Here is an 18554-nt window from a genome sequence, read left to right as displayed (position 1 = left end):
GGGCACCAGATTTGCTGTATATAGGTTTGAAGCGTGTAGAGAGACCATCTGCGCGGTCTCCGAATCATTGATGGTTATTACCGAGTATTATAAGACTTTTACGTATGGATGTAGTAGATCTTGACATTTTTTATGGCTGCATTATTAGTGCATATTGATAACTCAGAGATCTGATTCATACTTTTACCTGTAATCTTGTCTCTTCAATTGCTTACAAGCAGGCTCGGACTGGGCCATAGGTTCACAGGGGAATTCTCCGGTGGGCCCCTGTGCAGATCTGGGCCTAAAAATCCCACTGTATGGGCAGTGCTTGGCATAATTCACTTGATTCACTCTGTACAGAAAAAAGGAGAATCTCCTCATTCATTAACCAAATTACCTAGCTTATTATATAGATATATAGGTAAATTTGTGAACGAGGGTAGTGTAATAATTGTATGTAGGTGAAAAGTGTGCCCCCCCAAAGTCAATGTTACTGGTGGGCCCTTGGCACCCCAGTCCGACACTGCTTACAAGGGAATATAAAAAAAAGTTAAAATAAAATGTCATCATTAAATTCCTAAATAATGTTATCTGACAAATCACACTGGTTATGTCTATGGAATTAATAGCTATTGTGCATGAAAGCAGCCTTGGTCTAGAAACCTGTCCTAGAAAGTTAGGATTGGTCAGATACATGTGAGCATGTGCAGAAGAAATCTCTGCTGCTGTGACCTGGAAATAGATTGCCAGTATAGGTTATTTTCAGGTCATGGCAGCAGAGCTTTCTTCTGCACATGCTCACAGGAATCTGACAAGATGTAACATTTTAAGGCAGGTTTCAGTCAATGTACGAGTGGCTATTTTTATGTTCCATAGTGATTACATCCCTAGACAAAAAAATGAGTGTGATTTACTACTAATTGAAGGTATTTTGGAATTAATTTGTAATGATATTTTCTTTTCTTTCTTTTTTTTTCTTTGCTATTCACTGAGAATCCCTTGATGTCTGTGAGCATGTGCAGAAGGAATCTCTACTGCTGTGACCTGGAAATAGATTGCCAGTATAGGTTATTTTCAGGTCACAGCAGCAGAGCTTCCTTCTGCACATACCCACAGGCACCTGACCAGTCCTAACTTTCTAGGGCAGGTTTCTGTCAATCTAGCAAAATAGAGGCGATTTTCATGTTCCATGGTGATTACCTCAATGTCTATCCACTACTTCATCCTTCTTCTCCGCTAGATTTCTAAAACTTAACATGGACAAAACCGAATTCATTGTCTTTCCCCCATCTCACGCAACTCCCCCAACGAACCTATCCATTACAGTAAATGGCTGCCCACTCTCCCCAGTCCCACAAGCTTGCTGTCTCGGGGTAATCCTTGACACTGATCTCTCCTTCAAACCACATATCCAAGCCCTTTCCACTTCCTGCCGCCTTCAACTCAAAAATATTTCACGGATCCGTACATTCCTAAACCAAGAATCTGCAAAAACCCTAGTCCATGTCCTCATCATCTCCCGCCTCGACTACTGTAACCTCCTGCTCTGTGGCCTCCCCTCTAACACTCTTGCACCCCTCCAATCTATTCTAAACTCAGCTGCCCGACTAATCCACCTGTCCACCCGCTGTTCCCCGGCCTCTCCCCTCTGTCAATCCCTTCACTGGCTCCCCATTGCCCAGAGACTCCAGTACAAAACCCTAACCATTACATACAAAGCCATCCACAACCTGTCTCCTCCATACATCTGTAACCTTGTCTCCCGGTACTTTCCTGCACGCAACCTCCAATCCTCACAAGATCTCCTCTATTCCCCTCTTATCTCCTCTTCCCACAATCCTATACAAGATTTCTCTCGCTTATCACCCCTACTATGGAACTCTCTACTCCAACATATCAGACTCTCGCCTACCATCAAAACCTTCAAAAGAGCCTGAAGACCCACCTCTTCCGACAGGCCTACAACCTGCAGTAACCACCGATCAACCAAACCACTGCATGACCAGCTCTACCGTCACCTACTGTATCCTCACCCATCCCTTGTAGATTGTGAGCCTTCATGGGCAGGGTCCTCTCTCCTCCTGTACCAGTTATGACTTGTATTGTTCAAGATTATTGTACTTGTTTTTATTATGTATACCCCTCCTCACATGTAAAGCGCCATGGAATAAATGGCGCTATAATAATAAATAATAATAATAATAATAAAAAAATATACATATATATTTTTTGTTACTTTCATTTTTTTACTATATTTTTACATGGAGAGACCCTTTAAATATGTTTTTGGGGTTTGGCGAACTGTATAATATATTACAGCCATTTTTTAATCTGAATAGTATATTGTCTATAAAATGATTATTAATAAACTTTGGCTATCTCTTCAGGTTCGTAACCAGCACTGGAGTTTGATTATGGAAAGTGTTGTTCCATCGGACAAAGGCGTCTACACGTGCATCGTAGAAAATGAATATGGGTCAATAAATCATACATACAGCCTTGATGTCATAGGTGAGTGACATTACAAAAATTCATCTCTACATGTGGGATCACAAGCAAGGAATAATCTCTCCAGCACACGCCCGGACCGCAATGCTCTGTTTAATATAAGGGATTACATATTTTTTTTCAATGTTTTTAGTTTATTATTATTATTTTGCTAACTTTTTCGTGATACTGGAACAGTTTTTTTCAGACATACATGTGAATGAAATTTAATAGTTCCATAGTATTATGTAATTACCATGAGAACATGCACAAATGCAGAAGCCAGAGTGTATAAAAATATGGCTTCCTAGTAGTGATGAGCGAGCGTCTTATCCAAGCACGCTCGTGTCCTAAACGAGTATTTTTGACATGCGCGAAAAAAATGCTTGAGTCGCTGCGGCTGTTCGACGGCAGCAACACATGCAGGGATTGCCTAACAAACAGTTCTTGCTAGCTTTTCTGATCCAAGTCTGCTCCAAAAAACTTGTGCCAATTTTTTATTTATGCATTGAGTTCGATGAACTGAAGCCGAAATAAAGATGGTGCCGTCCATCCTTGTCAACACCTTAAAGTGATTGTATGCGGAAAAACATGGCTGATTTTTTTTTTTTTTAAACACCGCCACTCGCTTGTTTTTGGACCCTTCCTGGTATTACAGCTCAGTCTTATTTGACAGAATAGGGATAAGTACAATATCAACACAACTGACAAGAAGGCAGCCATGTTTTTATAATCCCATAAAATACCCTTAAGGCTAGGGGCTACACAGCATTTTTTAGTCAAGTTGTGTGACCAAATTAATTAGTGTGACCTGCTATCACGTCACTTTATATTAGAAATTTTATCTGGCTTGCAGGCATGTGTCATGGGAGGGAGAAGTCGACTTACATTGAAGCCTATGAGACCAAGTTGGTCACGTGCAAAAGTGTTGGATTTTTTTTTTTGGTGGCTGCACTGGAAAAAGTTGAAAATTTGCAAGTTGTCAGGTCACAAAACACTGCTGAATACCTCTAGCCTTACTGAAACGTTAATATATCCTTCACCATTTCCACCTCCGTAGGCATAGGTCTATATTCTTTACCCTGTGATTTTGTCAGATTGCATCAATAGTACCAGTTTATTCTATGACTTCCATAATGTTAAACCTGACACACCATCACAGAGGGCGGCCAGGAGCCGAGGAGGAAAATTCCAAATAAGTCTCCAAGAATAGGTTCTCTTTCCTGCCAAACTGGGCCCAGTAGTGCCATAGCTTACACAGTAAATTAGTTAAATTCAGCATTGCTCTTGCACCTACACAATGGGCTGCTTTGTATGTGGCTAGATGGGCTCCTGGCATGCTGTACTAGATGTACTATTTTAAGGTAAAGAAATGGCCCTGCTTTAATGAAAATTAAATGTTGGAATCCAGCGTGCTTAATGTCTTATGCAATCATTGGCTTTCTTGCTGTTGTCAAACTACACCTTCGATCATCTGTATCTTACCTGCCAAACTTATTCATCCTTAGTGCCGTGGACTATATACGCCTTCCACTCCAAGGAGCATAAACTGGGAGGAGTTTCTTTTTTTTTTTTAACTTTCTTCAACTATTCTAAAATAGCCATACACATGACATAGCTGTTAGCCACATGTTTTTCCCGCTGACCGTCATCTCTCCCAACTCCCCCATACACAAGAACTCTTGGCCAACCGTTTGGGTTCTCCATGGCAGCGGCTTATCTTACCACTGTACAAAGGGATTGAATTCTAACCGCCCAATCCTTATGTTGCCCGACATAATCTCTAGATGGTCGTCCAATCCTACCGAGATCATCAGGTTCATTTGACTATTAACTAATGTGCATGGGGGTCTTTTCTCACATTATAGACCCAGCAAGGATGTATGACAACATATTATTATTATTATTATTATTATTATTATTATTGTTATTATTATTATTATTTATATAGCACCATTAATTCCATGGTGCTGTACATGAGATGGGGTTACATCAAAATACAAATATCACTTACAGTAAACAAAACTAACAATGACAGACTGATACAGAAGGGTGAGGACCCTGCCCTTGCGGGCTTACATTCTACAGGATTGTGGGGAAGGAGACATTAGGTCAGGGGTTGCAGGTGGTTGTGTGGTCATTATAGGTTGTAAGCTTCTTTGAAGAGATGGGTTTTCAGGTTCCTTTTAAAGGATCCAAATGTGGTGAATAACTGGACGTGTTGGGGCACAGAATTACGGATGATGGGGGATATTCGGGAGAAGTCTTGGAGGTGATTGGGTGAGGAGCGAATAATCATGGAGGAGAGAAGGCTGAAGATTACATGAGGGAAGATATTGAGAGATTAGTACAGAAATATATGGAGGAGAAAGGTTATGGATGGCTTTGAAGGTCAGTGTTAGTAGTTTAAACGCTGGGAAATTGGGAGCTAGTGAAGGGATTTGCAAAGAGGGGAAGCAGGAGTGTAGTGAGGAGAGAGATTACTTAGTCGGGCAGCAGTGTTAAGGACGGAGTGGAGGGGTATGAGAGTGTTAGAGCGTAGGCAACAAAGGAGGATGTTGCAGTAGTTGAGGCAAGAGATGATTAGGGCATGCACAAGCATTTTGGTAGAGTGAGGGTTGAGGAAAGGACCGATTCTGGAAATATTTTTGAGCTGGAGGCGACAGAAGGTGGCGAGCTTGGATGTGCGGTTTAAAGGACAGGGCAGAGTGAAGAGTCATTCCGAGGCAACGGATTACCGGGACGGGGAAAAGAGTGAATTAATTTATTGTGATAGAAAGACCAGGTAGGGAAGATGTGCGAGATGGAGGAAAGATAATTAGTTCGGTTTTGTCCACATTGAGTTTGAGGAAGCGAGAGGAGAAGATGGAGGATATGGCTGATAGGCCCTCTGGGATTCTGGAGAGCAGAGAGATGACATCTGGGCCAGACAGGTAGATCTGAGTGTCATTGGCATATAGATGGTACTGGAAGCCATAGGCCTTTATGAGTTGTCCCAGGCCAAGGGTATAGATTGAGAAGAAGAGGTCCTAGGACAGAGCCTTGAGGGACACCAACAGAGAGGGGGCAAGATGAAGAGATAGTGTGGGAGTAGGAAACACTAATAAATGTGCAGTTGGTGAGGAATGAGGAGATCCAGGATAAGGCAAGGTCTTTGACACCAAAGGAAGAGAGGATCTGTAGTAGGAGGCAGTGGTCAACTTTGTTGAAGGCAGAGGACAGGTCTAGAAGTAGGAGCATAGAGAATTGTCTGTGATATACTGTGATAACCAGTCCCTCTAACCTCCATCTGAACTGTATTGAACCAGTATAATAGGATTTGCCTTCATTGTGCTTCAATAAGATCCATGTAATTTTTCGACCATGGCAGAAGATCTTGGCGGGAGCTAGCCGGCAGATTAATGCAAGTTATGATTTTCTGCGAAAGTGCAACTATGGATAGACCAGGTGTTCCGCCATGGTGCTCGTGCCAATATCGAGATTATGTTACACCTTTCCTGCATTTAATGCAGACAGTGAATGATGGGACTCAACATAGAGATGAGATATTCTACAAGATAACAGGAAGGATGAGGAGAGTGCCTTGCTCTGTAGATTTGTGGGCTCAGGCTTGAATCTGAAGGACAATAGTGAGCGATTGCTGAAAATGAGATTATTAGATGTTCACTCTTTACATGTTGTCCTGCCCTGACTTGCCTGTTCAGCAGGTGGGGAAGAAGTTGTTGACATACATTGAAAATGGTTAGGTGAGCTGGAAGCGGAGACATGACTGTGCAGAGCTCACGAAGCTGGAGGCATCTTCTGCACCGTGACTGCTACCATGTGTAGAGTGGTGATGAGCGCCAAGAAAGCACTAAGTGAAGTAGTAGTTGTTTATATTTTGCTGGACGGTGGTACTATAAAGATTTTTTTTGGGGGACTGTACAACACATTATTTTTACAACTTCAAACCAGATACTGATAAATAGTAATTTCTTCTAATCTCGTTGAATTTTCTGATTGTACTTTTTTTCTATTTTCTGTTCATGCTTTTTTATTTGATTTTACTTACTTATATAGCACCATTAATTCCACAGCACTTTACATTCATTATCGGCACTGTCCCCATTGGGGCTCTCAATCTATATTCCCTAGCAATAAGTCTTCGGAGGGTGGGAGGAAACTCGCATAGACGTAGGGGGAGCATACAAACTCCTTGCAGATGTTGTTCTAGCTTGGATTTGAATCCAGGATCCCAGTGCTGCAAGGCTACAGTGCTAACCACTGAGCCAACATGTTGCCCTGCAGATGGGGCAGTGCGGTATAGATTATGGGGTCCACAATCGTGGCTGTTTTTTTTTTTTTTGTCATCATTTAGATATCTTTACATCAGCCAATACACCTCTATAGTGGTGTGTTGTGGGCATGCCCTGTGATCTGTGCAGAGGTCTTTGTACAGGGAGGAGGAGGAGGTGAGCTGTGATGTAATCTATTGTGAATGGTGGGTTGTACGTTATCTACTGCATATAGAGGTGTTATGTCTGATATCTATAGAACAGGATATATCAGCTAATTTTTAGACTCAGTAGTCAGGGTGAAAACTGCAAGATTTCTGGATTAAAATAAAAAAAAAAACATATTAAAGTGAGTGTGTGTGTGTGTGTGTGTGTGTGTGTTTGTATGTAAAAGTAAATTAAAAAATCACAAATTTTATAAAATATGATTAGCATAATAACTTTTTTTATGATATATTAAAGGGAACCTGTCACTAGATTCATTCTGCCTGAAACACCGATACCGTGAATCAATGCCTAGCTTCTCAGAGAAAGCATAATTTGGATAGTCGGCCTGGCACCATAGGGAGAGACGTGACTAGTCCAATATGGAGAACTTCTCCTCATCCTACTCCAGTTGATTGACCGATCTCACCCATGTGTGCACATGAGGATGAAGCATTTCAGCATAAACCATACCTGGCTGCAATATAGAGTGAGACTCTGATTCATACTCCTCATGGTTTGGGCAACATAAATCTAGTGACCGGTTCCCCTTGAGCGTAAGTGTCCCATTATTCAGGGTGTGAACACTTTTTATTCATTCCTGGTGAAAAAACTACAATTGAAATATTAGTGATGGTGAACTTTGAGAAATGTGTACTAATCATTTTGTAATATTCAAAGTGATCATCTTAAGTGCTCAGGGAACATATTACAATATTTTCGGTTCATACAGTTCCTCTATTAAGGAGATCATGAATATGATGACCAGGACGGCTATTAACCCTGTTATTGGTGATGTCCCAGATTGGCCTAGGATGAGTTCCCTTGCTGGCCCCATTGCCCAAAGTGATTCTAGGGCAAAGGAAATGAAATCCTGCTGCTGAGCTCTGAAACCTAAAGCTCGGAAAGTGAAGGAAAAGCAAGAACGTAAGACTTGTAATAACACTGTAGCTGTTCCCATAGGAGGCAAAGAGAGGGTTGTGGGGGAGCTGTAAGGTTCCAATTATGCAGGGATCATGTGCAGAAACCTGCCTTTTTTAACAAAGTCAACTTCCCACAAAATGTTTGAGGGAGAAATGAAAAGGAGCATAGATTCCAAGCCAGACTGCATTAAGCACGGCTTTCCAGCACTCACCGGCAGAGGAATTTGGTGGAGCAAGCACACTTGAAACCTGTTTGTGAAGGAACGGATAAGGGCACTCAAAGGCTGTTGTTCCTTGATATAGAAAATCCACTGCACACGGTTATAGAAAATTCTTCCTAAACCTGATCTTTCCCGAAGTCATCAGACTGAAATATTTCAATTTCCTTATCTCATCCTTACATATAAAATAACATATGGGACAATTTTCGTAAGAAGCTTTTATTACCATCTCAGAGCATGTTAAATAAAAATTGGACTCCTTCTAGGAAATGCTTGCAAATTTCTTATTTAATGTTAGTCCCTTGCATTAGATATAATGCCTCTCATGGTGGCCATTCTTCTTATTCCCAAAGGAGTCCATCTTTTCTCGAGACATCCCATTCAGAGGAGTCTTCCTTTGACCCCCATGGAGAAAATATATGTTCAACTAATTGGCCCTAGTATCGAAGAATATTACCGTGAGTTCAAGGACATTGATCACAGATCAATCTTTTATAGACACAAAAAAAACTTTGTAATACATTTTATCAGAGAAATCTGCTTCTTTCTTCTCTTGGACTTATCTTTCACTCGCAATTCATGGGTGAAAATTTTATCTTTAGTGGCTTTTAATGGCTAATTGAAAAGATGGTAACAAGCAATTGCAAGCTTTCGAGACTACTCAGGTGCCTTCATCAGGCATTGAATTGGCTCACTAGTACAAAGATATATATTTTTTCTGTATCAAAATGGAGGATTCCAGAATTTACCGCATCTTTATGGAACATTGGCTAATACGGTACAAAGATATTTTTTTTTTTTCTGGGTAAAACCTGTATTCAGTGTTTTCCATTACTGAGAGAGGAGATGACAGTTAGTGCTCTTAAAATTCCATGAAGGGAGGAGCTAGAATAGTCATTCTTCTGAAACAAGTTACTGTTCTCCATATACTTTGAGCACCACGTGTCATCTCCTTTCTCAATAAAGGGAATATTTGTGTTCACTGAAGACAGATTTTACCCAAGAATTGAGAATTTTAAGAATAAAACATCTGCTCAGGAGGAGAAAGAAGTGGAATTTTCTGATAAGATACTGTATATTACAAAGTTTGTGCACTTTTGGGTGGTACATAGATTGGTCTTTTCCGTGATAATACACGGATGCAAATCATGGACGATAAAGAAATAAGGCTGAAGAAGAATCGATGGCTGAAGAAGAATCAATGTCTTCGAAATGTGGTGTTGAAGTAGGTGTTATCAATGCCATTGATGGCAAGAAGAACAAACAAATTATTCTTGGAACAAATTACGCTAGAAATGTCACTCAAAGCAAGGTTCAGCAACCTACGACTTGCCTACTTTGGACCCATCATACAAAGAGAGCAATCAGAGCTATCACTGGAGAAGGATGAAGAAGTCCAGCCATCTGATGACTTGATACTATCAAGATAATGGCGAAGAAGACTCTGGTGGACCTACCTAGTCTTGCACAAGATCGATCTTCTTACAGATAATTCATCCATCCATTTAACCATCCCTAGGTGTGCTCCTGCATGCACCACTAAGTCTACATTGAATCTATTAATACATCTGTAGATTTGTCATTCGACCTCTATTCTGTACACATCTGCTTTCATGTTGGAACTAAACAACGTCAACATGAAAACAATTTCTGTGCAAGTCAAGTTTGTGTCGACTGCTATTTATAAGTTGATTGTAATATGGCTCTAGTTAGCACAGGGTTAATGAAATAGTTCCGCTGCTAAAAGGTTGTCCAGGAAAGGATGCTGACATAGTTTAGGCTGGGCTCCTGATTGCAGCCTTGATAGTGTTCTAGGAGGCTCCACAGCTGTCTTCTGACCACCTTGCTCATATTTTTTGCTTAATGTCTCTTCCTAAGCATGGAAAACATTTTACTTACTATTGAAATCTTGTACCTTACTCTTTTTATTCAACTATATATTGTTTTATACTGCAGAGAGAAGTAGGCAACTACTTATATCGGTCATAGCTGCTGCTTCATTGGACATTGGTTCATGTAGGGGAAATTGAGTTCTTCTGAGAATTGGCACCAGGCGTTAATTTGGGAACTCTGGATTCATACATGGTTTTGGTTTGGTGTCATTATCCTTTCTCCATGACTATTGGGCCAATTTTCACCTTTGTTTCTAGTACTCTCATTGCAGTGCTTATACAGATAAGTCCTTCAATGATTCCCTCTACTTAAAAGGTCTGTTAGAAGAAAGGGACTATTCAAACTAAGGTCATATGGTCAGTGTACCCTTGATGTGGCTAATCAGTCCAGTGCACCTTCCTACCTACTTAATTTCCATCCATCTCTATCAACTTTTTCTTTGACACCTGTGGCTTTACAGGAGTTTCAGAAGGACATAGATGGAAAGGAAGTAGGTGGTATGGTGCACTGAAATATTTTGTGCAACAAGTACCTGTACTTAGTTTGAACAGTCATTTTGTCCTCCATTTTAATAGCAGGCCCGTTTTCACCGGCTGGGTTAACAACCATTTAAAAATTCCAGGACAGTCCGTAAAAATAGGGAACTTTTTTGCTTTTTCCATAAGAAAAACTTAAGGCACCTGTGATTTTTTTTTTTTATGGTGGATGCAGCTGATATCGTCTTATCATAGTTGTGTTGCGGCACACATGTATCACAATCATAATGACTTACGATGGTTTTCCAATGTGTCTGTAAAAAATATTGTCTGCCCTTGACTTTTTTTTTTTGATAACCTTCCAGCAAAAGTAAAAACTCAAGTTGGCAACCCTGCTCACCGGGTGCCCCATAGCAGCTATAGGAGATCCTTATGGTGCACATACATACAGGAAAATCTTCATCTTGTTCTTTCTAAGGATTCCATGGACAGTCAACCATAATACGTCATAAGGCCGCATTCCGAGAGCATTTACAGATCTTACGAAGAGTATTTCACATGAGGGTCTGCTTGACATTTATTTTATGGAGTTCAGAATGATCTTCTTCTCCATTGCTTTGTTTCTGTCTGGTCTTTGTGAGCTGTGTGTTGCTTGTTTAGCTTAATGGGTAGTAAAAATGTAGGCAGGGAATCATTTATTGTGACTTCAAAGGAAAAAATACAGTTTGATAAATATATTTTTTGAACCACACATCATTCTCTAGTACTCTAAATCAGTGCCCCAAATCCGGAGTGATCGTTTTAAATTTCTCCCCCCTTTCCTACGCTTTAACTTACTGCAAGTTAAACAAGGTTGGCGCTTGTGCTGGGGCTGCCAGGATTACGTCAGCGGACCAATTCCCCACAGAGTGCCAGGGAGAGCAACCTGCATGAAAGCCGCCTTTGTTCCAGGGAGGTGTGCTGGCTTTACATGAGGCTGCTCTCTGGACGTCTGTTTGTGAAACAATTTATTGGAACATGGTATGTGTGTGTGTGTGTGTGTAAGACGCTCCCAGAGATTGGATTCATTTAGCTCCTTAACACCTTCCTTGCCAGTGGAATACGGAGCGCAATTAAAGATCAGTAGCCTCAGTCTTTGAAAGTTTTGTTGCGAAGATTAAAATTAGAAAGTGTCAAGCTCCTTTACTCATCCACATTATTACTCTTTTCCGCTCTTCTCATAACATCGAAAGTGTGAAAAGTAACGTCATTTGTACGTCAGGAGTGACGAGAGCTGCTGCAGGTGGGAAAACTTCTGGATGGGTAATGGGAAGTCCAAGTAGTATTGTAAAAACGGCTTGACCGAGTAATGAACCAAGCAAAAGTTGGTTATCAGAGGAATTGGACAGGACAATGTAGGAGCATTGCTTGGCGCCATGATTTCCTTTAAGTATTGTGTCGTTCAAGTCAGTATTTCTACCATCGTTGGTGGATTCTAGACCCACATTGGTTAATTGGAGCACTCTGTCACAGGTGACACACAAATCTTGGCATCCAAATATATGGGCAGGGAATCCATGCCCTTTGCTTCTTTCTTCTCTGGCCTGTATAAACTAGCATGTTTTCTATTGTCCTCCCCTTGGCGGTATCATTTGAAGATTGAGTTATTCCCTCCTCCCTCCCCATTACTTACAAATACACATCTCCCTCCTTTCCAACTTGGCACTGATTTTGCTTTAGGGACCCTTGCCAGGAACTTAACGGGTTTACAGACTGGAGTTATTCCCCCCTCCTTCGTTGGCGTCTCTGCCCTTATTTATTTTATAACGTATATAACTTTGAACATATATGCTTGTGGTGTAAATGTGTGATCTGTTGTAGAAGGTCCTTTAAATACACTTTACAACTTTAATGTAGAACAGTCTTACAAAAATATCGACCTTAAGCTACAAGTTTTTTTCTTTTTGCACACCAATGTATTTCTTTTTGATTTGTGATTTTTTTTTTTTTTTGGGGGGGGGGAACTAATGTTCTTGAGAAAGTTGCATTAAGTTCCTTGTGGGCATTTTGCTAAAGAAAAGTCCATGCTCCAAGTCTTAGAGTTCCTCCTTAAGGTCAAGAATTCTGAAAGTCGAATTCTGTGTTTTATTTTAATGCCCCCTTTCTCTGTGTGTTTTTTATTCCAACAGAGCGCTCCTCACATCGGCCTATACTTCAGGCAGGCCTCCCAGCCAACACAACTGCCTATGTTGGAGGAGATGCAGAATTTGTATGCAAGGTATACAGTGATGCCCAGCCCCATATTCGCTGGGTGAGATATGTGGAAAAGAATGGAAGCCGATACGGAGTAGACGGGATTCCATACATGAAGGTCTTGAAGGTAAGAATCTATTACATAGCATAAATGTGTAAGGTGTTTAATAAATGATTCCTTAAAACTAGAATATTAATAGTTATTAGTGTTGATGATATCATATGTTTTATTACCAAGGTTTACTGGAACCTACTTCTATTGTTGTAAAGGAAGAGTAGAAAATTATATAACACCTCTAGAACTTAAGGTCTCTAAACATGTAGACTACTGTCAGCCAAACCCGTCGATATTGAAAAGTTCAGCCGACTGTCCAATGTGTATGTTGGTGGCAGCCGACTGATGGTTGGAAGTGATGTCGATTTCACATGACTGATTTTGGATTGCAGATCGCTTTGTTCTTCTGGAGGTACGCCACCAGCCAATGTGTCAGTCGGAGGCTTTCCCATAGAGATCACGAGTGCTCAGTCGATCAAGCACTTCTCTGTATGGGAGAGTTGGCTATCGACCAAAGCATCATTCAGTTGACAGCCATCTGATGTGCATAGCCAGCTTTCTACACTTGGATAGGTCATCAATGTTTGTTTGTTGGGGGCTAGATCCCTTGGGATCAATATTGATTAAAATGCGGTAGTCACTTTATTATTTTTGGGTTGCTGTACCCCCTCATTGTTTCCAGGGGCACAGTAGCTCAACCTCTGGAGTTTCAGGCCCTTTATATGCTCATCAGTCCCTACTAATCAAACATTACTGATTAATTGAAAAATAACTTTTCCTTACATCAGAATATCTTATGCAATATATTTAATATATGTTGTAGAACATAATTTATCATGATGAGTAGCAAAGAGCAAAGTTTCTATTTTGGAATAGAATAATTCAGTTACAGGGGTATTCCCATCACTGGATATGCCATAAATGTCTGTAAGATGCAAGACTTGCGCCTTGGACCACCACCAACTGAGATGGGAATACCTCTTTATGAAGTTTACCAGCAATAGCATTTCAACCATTTTTAATGATCATGTTGCATATATATAGGGACACCAATACCGATACACCCAATAGTCAACAGCCCTATGTTTTTTCTTCCTGTGTCACCTGACCATGTTTAGCACTCAGGAATAAACAGTTCCAGCGCTGAGGTGCTGAATCTGTACAATGTGACAGAAGCAGATGCTGGCGAATATATTTGCACGGTCTCCAATTATATTGGAGAGGCCAACAAGTCAGCCTGGCTCACGGTGGTGAAGAAAGAACCAGGTAACGTCTCCTGCCGCTGCACACGGGCTACGAATGGGCTCTTGGTGCTTTTGGCAAAGGTGGCGTTTGATAAAAATCTGGAGGTGGTGTTATGCCGTACTGAATTATGGCCATGGAAAAATACCCATTGAGCTAAAGGATTTCATTAATTATTAACCTCTTTTGTTTTCCCCTAACACTTTAGTACCCAAACTCATCTTTTTGTGTTACATTTTCTTCCATATTTTTCTATCTCAGTCTTCCTCTTATGACCTCCACACACATCGGAGGCCAAAGCTATATTCACAAAGTTGCAACACGTTAATGAGGACACCTGGCTTCTCTTAATGAGATCAATGGTTCCTCTAGGTTATCCTGATACGATGGCTGACTTGGCCCACTTAGGGAATGTGCACACAAAGTTTTTAGACGCTGGCATAACTACAACGTTTTTGAAGCAGAAGATGCTTGTTTTCCCCGAAGTGTCCACTTTGACGTTTATTGGCTGTCTTTTAAAGCAGCTTTGCCGACATCGTTTTTTTTTCTCTCCATATATATCATTGTGTCGTCAGAAAAAATGGATCAGTCACTTAATTTAGCCGCGTTACGATTTTCAAAGTCTGATGCAATGAAAAAAAGTGAAAAATGAAAAACGATGGAATATGTGCACAGCGAGTCGCTTTGACATTGCTGTGCATATGTTCTCTCTTTTTAGCGATTTTTAGCACTTTTTCAGACGAAACCCACCTGAAAAATACGTTTTGTGCACATACCCTTATTACCTAACTTTATGAAGGGATAGTCGGTAAATAAATCTAATTACAAGTTGAACATTCAGCTACATTTTTACATACTTGCTGGTTAGAATTAGGAAAGTCAATAGCATTCCGATACCTTCCCCTTTATCTTGTGTAAGAAGATGAAATCCTTACTCGTGGGTGTGATTTTTTTCCATGTTCTGTGATTGCACTGCATGCATAAATGGTGGTAATTTCTGGTGATGGGCAATGTGGATTAAACTGCTATCTGTTTTCATAATGTTTTCATGGTGGCTCTTGGTGTGTTGGGTCTTTTGGAGAAGGTCTCTGTGGAAAGCAAGGGAGATCCTCAAAGGTCAATGTGCCTCTCCAAGGCTTGAGACATCTCCTGAGCACACTCCACGTGTTTCCTTTTCTCATGGGGTATTGCTTTTCTTTTTCTTTTTGCCATCGTTCTCTTCCAGGCTGCCGGTGTTAACATTACAGATGAAGAAATAGAAGTCTTATATGTCAGAAATGTTTCTTTTGAGGATGCTGGGGAATATACTTGTATAGCTGGAAATTCCATTGGGATTTCTCAACACTCTGCCTGGTTGACGGTTCTGCCAGGTATTATCCTCCTGTCTTGGGTTTCTGTCTTTAACTTTTCTGTTGCTGGGGTAAACCATCATCACTGCTCCTGTCCAAGTAAACCAATATAAATTACGCAAGAAAAAAAACCACTATTGATACATTTTATATTCTCTGTATGCTTTAGGACTAGAACATTGACCACTCTGACCTTAATTTAAGGGGATTTGGAGCCGTGTAACCGTGTTTACCTCTGCATCTACTTTCCTAGCTCCCGAATTGCATAGCATGGGCTCTTTATGCATTCGTGGGCGAGATGTTTTTGCTTTGTTGTGTTTTAACCCCTTTAGCGCTGCTGAAAAAAAGTGTTTAAACCACAACAGAAAAAAACATTGCTGGTGTACAGGACTCTTCTCTCCTTACTATCCAGTCTCTTAAGACTTTTCATTCTGTTTTTCTTCTTTTCCTGCTGCTTTTTTTACTTTGGGGGACAGACATCTACATGAAATAGAAAGGTAATGTCCCCCATGTCAGTACTAGTTACCTTTTTGTTCATCTGATGAATAAGTCAATGCCGTGGAGGAATGTGTGAGTAAAGGTATATGTTTAGCATCATACATTATGGTAGATTTCATAATCCAATAGGGTAAAAACTTCCATTTTTCTTAAGTTTTGATTCATAAATTTAAAAAAACATCTTGGTTAAACCTATGATTAGATACCTAAATCTAGGCCCTTTTACTTACAATTGTTTCCCAGCCTTTCAGTGCCTCATTGTCTAGTTTCTTTTCTGTCGAAACCATAGGCTCGTGTCAAATCAGGTCAAAGCGTAGTGAGTCACCACCTTGCCTTGTCCGTTGTTGGGCATTATCTCTGCCAGCACCAGCAATGCGTGATTGCACTGTGCTCACAAATCAAGCATCGCTTAATGTCTAGTAGGTTCCCGGATGCAGAGATCAGGTGCTCATGCTGTGCTTGTAGTGTTTGTGGTCTGTCGGGTGCATTGGACTAGGAAATATTTGCTAGGATTGAGATGCTGTAGTAATGAATTTGTAAAGACGAGTTAGTCTTATGATTTTTCATTCATTAGTTTTAACATTTAATTCACCACACATTCTGAGACCCCATTGGACATGAGTTGAATGCTGGTGTGTCTGTGAGTCTCGATATGGACGATATAGAATATTTGAGATTCCTGGAAATCTTACTCACTTTTCCACCCTAAATCCTTTTGCAGGTATAGATCCTCCCGAAGAGGTCAGTTCTTTACCCTACTACATGGAAATTGGAATCTACATTGGTGGAACCTTCTTTATCATCGGTTTTATTGCGATTTGCCTTATATTCCACTTTCTTAACGGAGCCAAGAAGAAGAAGACTTTAATTGGGCCACCTGTAGTCCACAAGCTCAGCAAGCGAATTCCTCTACACCGCCAGGTAACAGAAAGTAGATAAAGAGTTCAAAAAACTTTATGCGCCGACCAGCAGCCACCATGTGCCGAGACTCCAATACCAGTGATCTGATTGTGAGGTGCGTCTCATCAGTGCTAGTCCAGGGGTACTGCCCATAGTCTATGGGCTATGTTATGAGCATGGTGTCCATTCAGTATTCTAGTTACTGGCATGGATCTTCAGATCTCCTCAAGACATTGTTCCTCTATTTGGCATTATCTACCATTTTGTGTAACTTGTATTGTTACATAGTTTCATCATTTATATTGCCTGTCCAATTTGTTATATTTGTTGTATTTGACTAAGGCTTAAAATACTTTCTACGTTGCACCATCCCGTGACCTTATACCTTCTGTCCACCATATGTATAAAGTTATTTTTAGTGACACTCAAGGCTGGGATGAAGGGGATGCTAAGTAAGCAGTTGCCTATGATGTCGAGGGAAAGTGATGCACAATTCATAGGGTAAAAATAAAATCGGACTTGTATTTTTTTTTGTAGAGCAAATTGGAAACACTGTCTTGATGGCAAACCTTCACTGATGGCAGTGTTTAGAGAGTGTTCTCGCACTAAAGAGAAGCACTTGTGTCTGTGAACGAGATTTATTTTTGTTGGATGTGGAGCCAAAACTGTATATCATTAGTTGAGAGAATATTAGCAATAGAAATGTGAACAACAGCTGGAGAGACATTGTGATACTCTGTGCCTCATGCTCCAAAAGACCTTGTATTGCACGTAGAATTAGGGCTTTCTTAGATGCGCCAATCCAGGCCATCAAATGGCAGCCTACATGCAAGTCAACTGGTGGTCGTTTAATGAGCTATGTATATAAGCTGATGAATATTATATTCTCGCAGAATAATCATTAACACCATCTTTCTGTTCCTAAAGAGTATCATGTTAGCTGCTGTTGAACACCAGTTTACAGAGGACAATGTGCTGCCGAGAAAGATGATTTTTTTTTTTAAGCCAAAAAATCTTCTAGCCTAATAACAAAAGTTTATTTTTTTTGATGAGTAGTTGCCTGCCTTTTTAGTCGCACCCATAGTCTGGAGCGAGCATTGAAACTAAAATTCATTCCACGATTTATATCCAGACTAATACATACACGTGCATTCTGACATTGTGATTTTTTTTCTTTAACTTTCTGAGGGTTGGAGGGACGCGCAGTAATACATTTTGAGGAGAGAAAAAATATTACTAATCTGTATGTAGATATTGTAACTCCTATTGAGGGTGGGATAGATACTAGACTCTCTGGCAAACTTAAGAAGTGGCTTTTTTCTTATAGTTATTTTTCAGGGATTAAGGGGTTGTGCAGGCTTGGGGTTCAAGTCTGCATTCACCCTGTGTGACTGCAGATTTGAGAATCCTCACAGTGCGCACAGAGCGCGCTGTCAGCATTCACCGGGAGCAGGCAGTCATGTTATCACAAGTATGTGATTTGCATACTTCCGGTCACATTCTGACTAGACGTGTTCGGCCTCGCTCAATTTGAGTGAGGTGACACACGTCTAGTTGGCATGTGAACAAATGCATGCAAATCGTATACTTGCAGTTAAGCACCCGCCTTCTCTCGACACCAGAGAATCCTGACATCCCACACACTGCATGTGAGGATTTACAAGTCTATGGTTACATACAGTGACTACAGACTTGAACCCCAAGTATGGACAACCCCTTTAATTAATACATTTTTGTAATTCTATTAATATAATATTATGTTAAACATAACAAATTACTTTTACTCCAGTATATGTTTATTTGAGCCAGAATTCCAAG

General features: G+C 40.5%; 1 protein-coding gene across 2 annotated transcripts in view; it reads left to right on the top strand.

The window, feature by feature from the left end:
- FGFR2 (fibroblast growth factor receptor 2) overlaps nucleotides 1–18554 on the top strand; it is a 92032-nt gene that overhangs the window by 61490 nt on the left and 11988 nt on the right. Inside the window, exons 6-9 of one of the 2 annotated variants that reach the window (XM_069753663.1) lie at nucleotides 2370–2493; nucleotides 12629–12819; nucleotides 15215–15359; nucleotides 16558–16757. In XM_069753663.1, coding sequence (XP_069609764.1) covers nucleotides 2370–2493; nucleotides 12629–12819; nucleotides 15215–15359; nucleotides 16558–16757 — 660 coding nt within the window. Of the gene's footprint in view, nucleotides 1–2369; nucleotides 2494–12628; nucleotides 12820–13865; nucleotides 14014–15214; nucleotides 15360–16557; nucleotides 16758–18554 lie in introns of both variants that reach the window. The other variant, XM_069753662.1, reaches the window with a different exon arrangement.

This window comes from Ranitomeya imitator, chromosome 2 (assembly GCF_032444005.1).
Source record: "Ranitomeya imitator isolate aRanImi1 chromosome 2, aRanImi1.pri, whole genome shotgun sequence".
Taxonomy (NCBI): Eukaryota; Metazoa; Chordata; class Amphibia; order Anura; family Dendrobatidae; genus Ranitomeya; species Ranitomeya imitator.
This window is presented reverse-complemented; position numbering and strand designations above follow the sequence as displayed.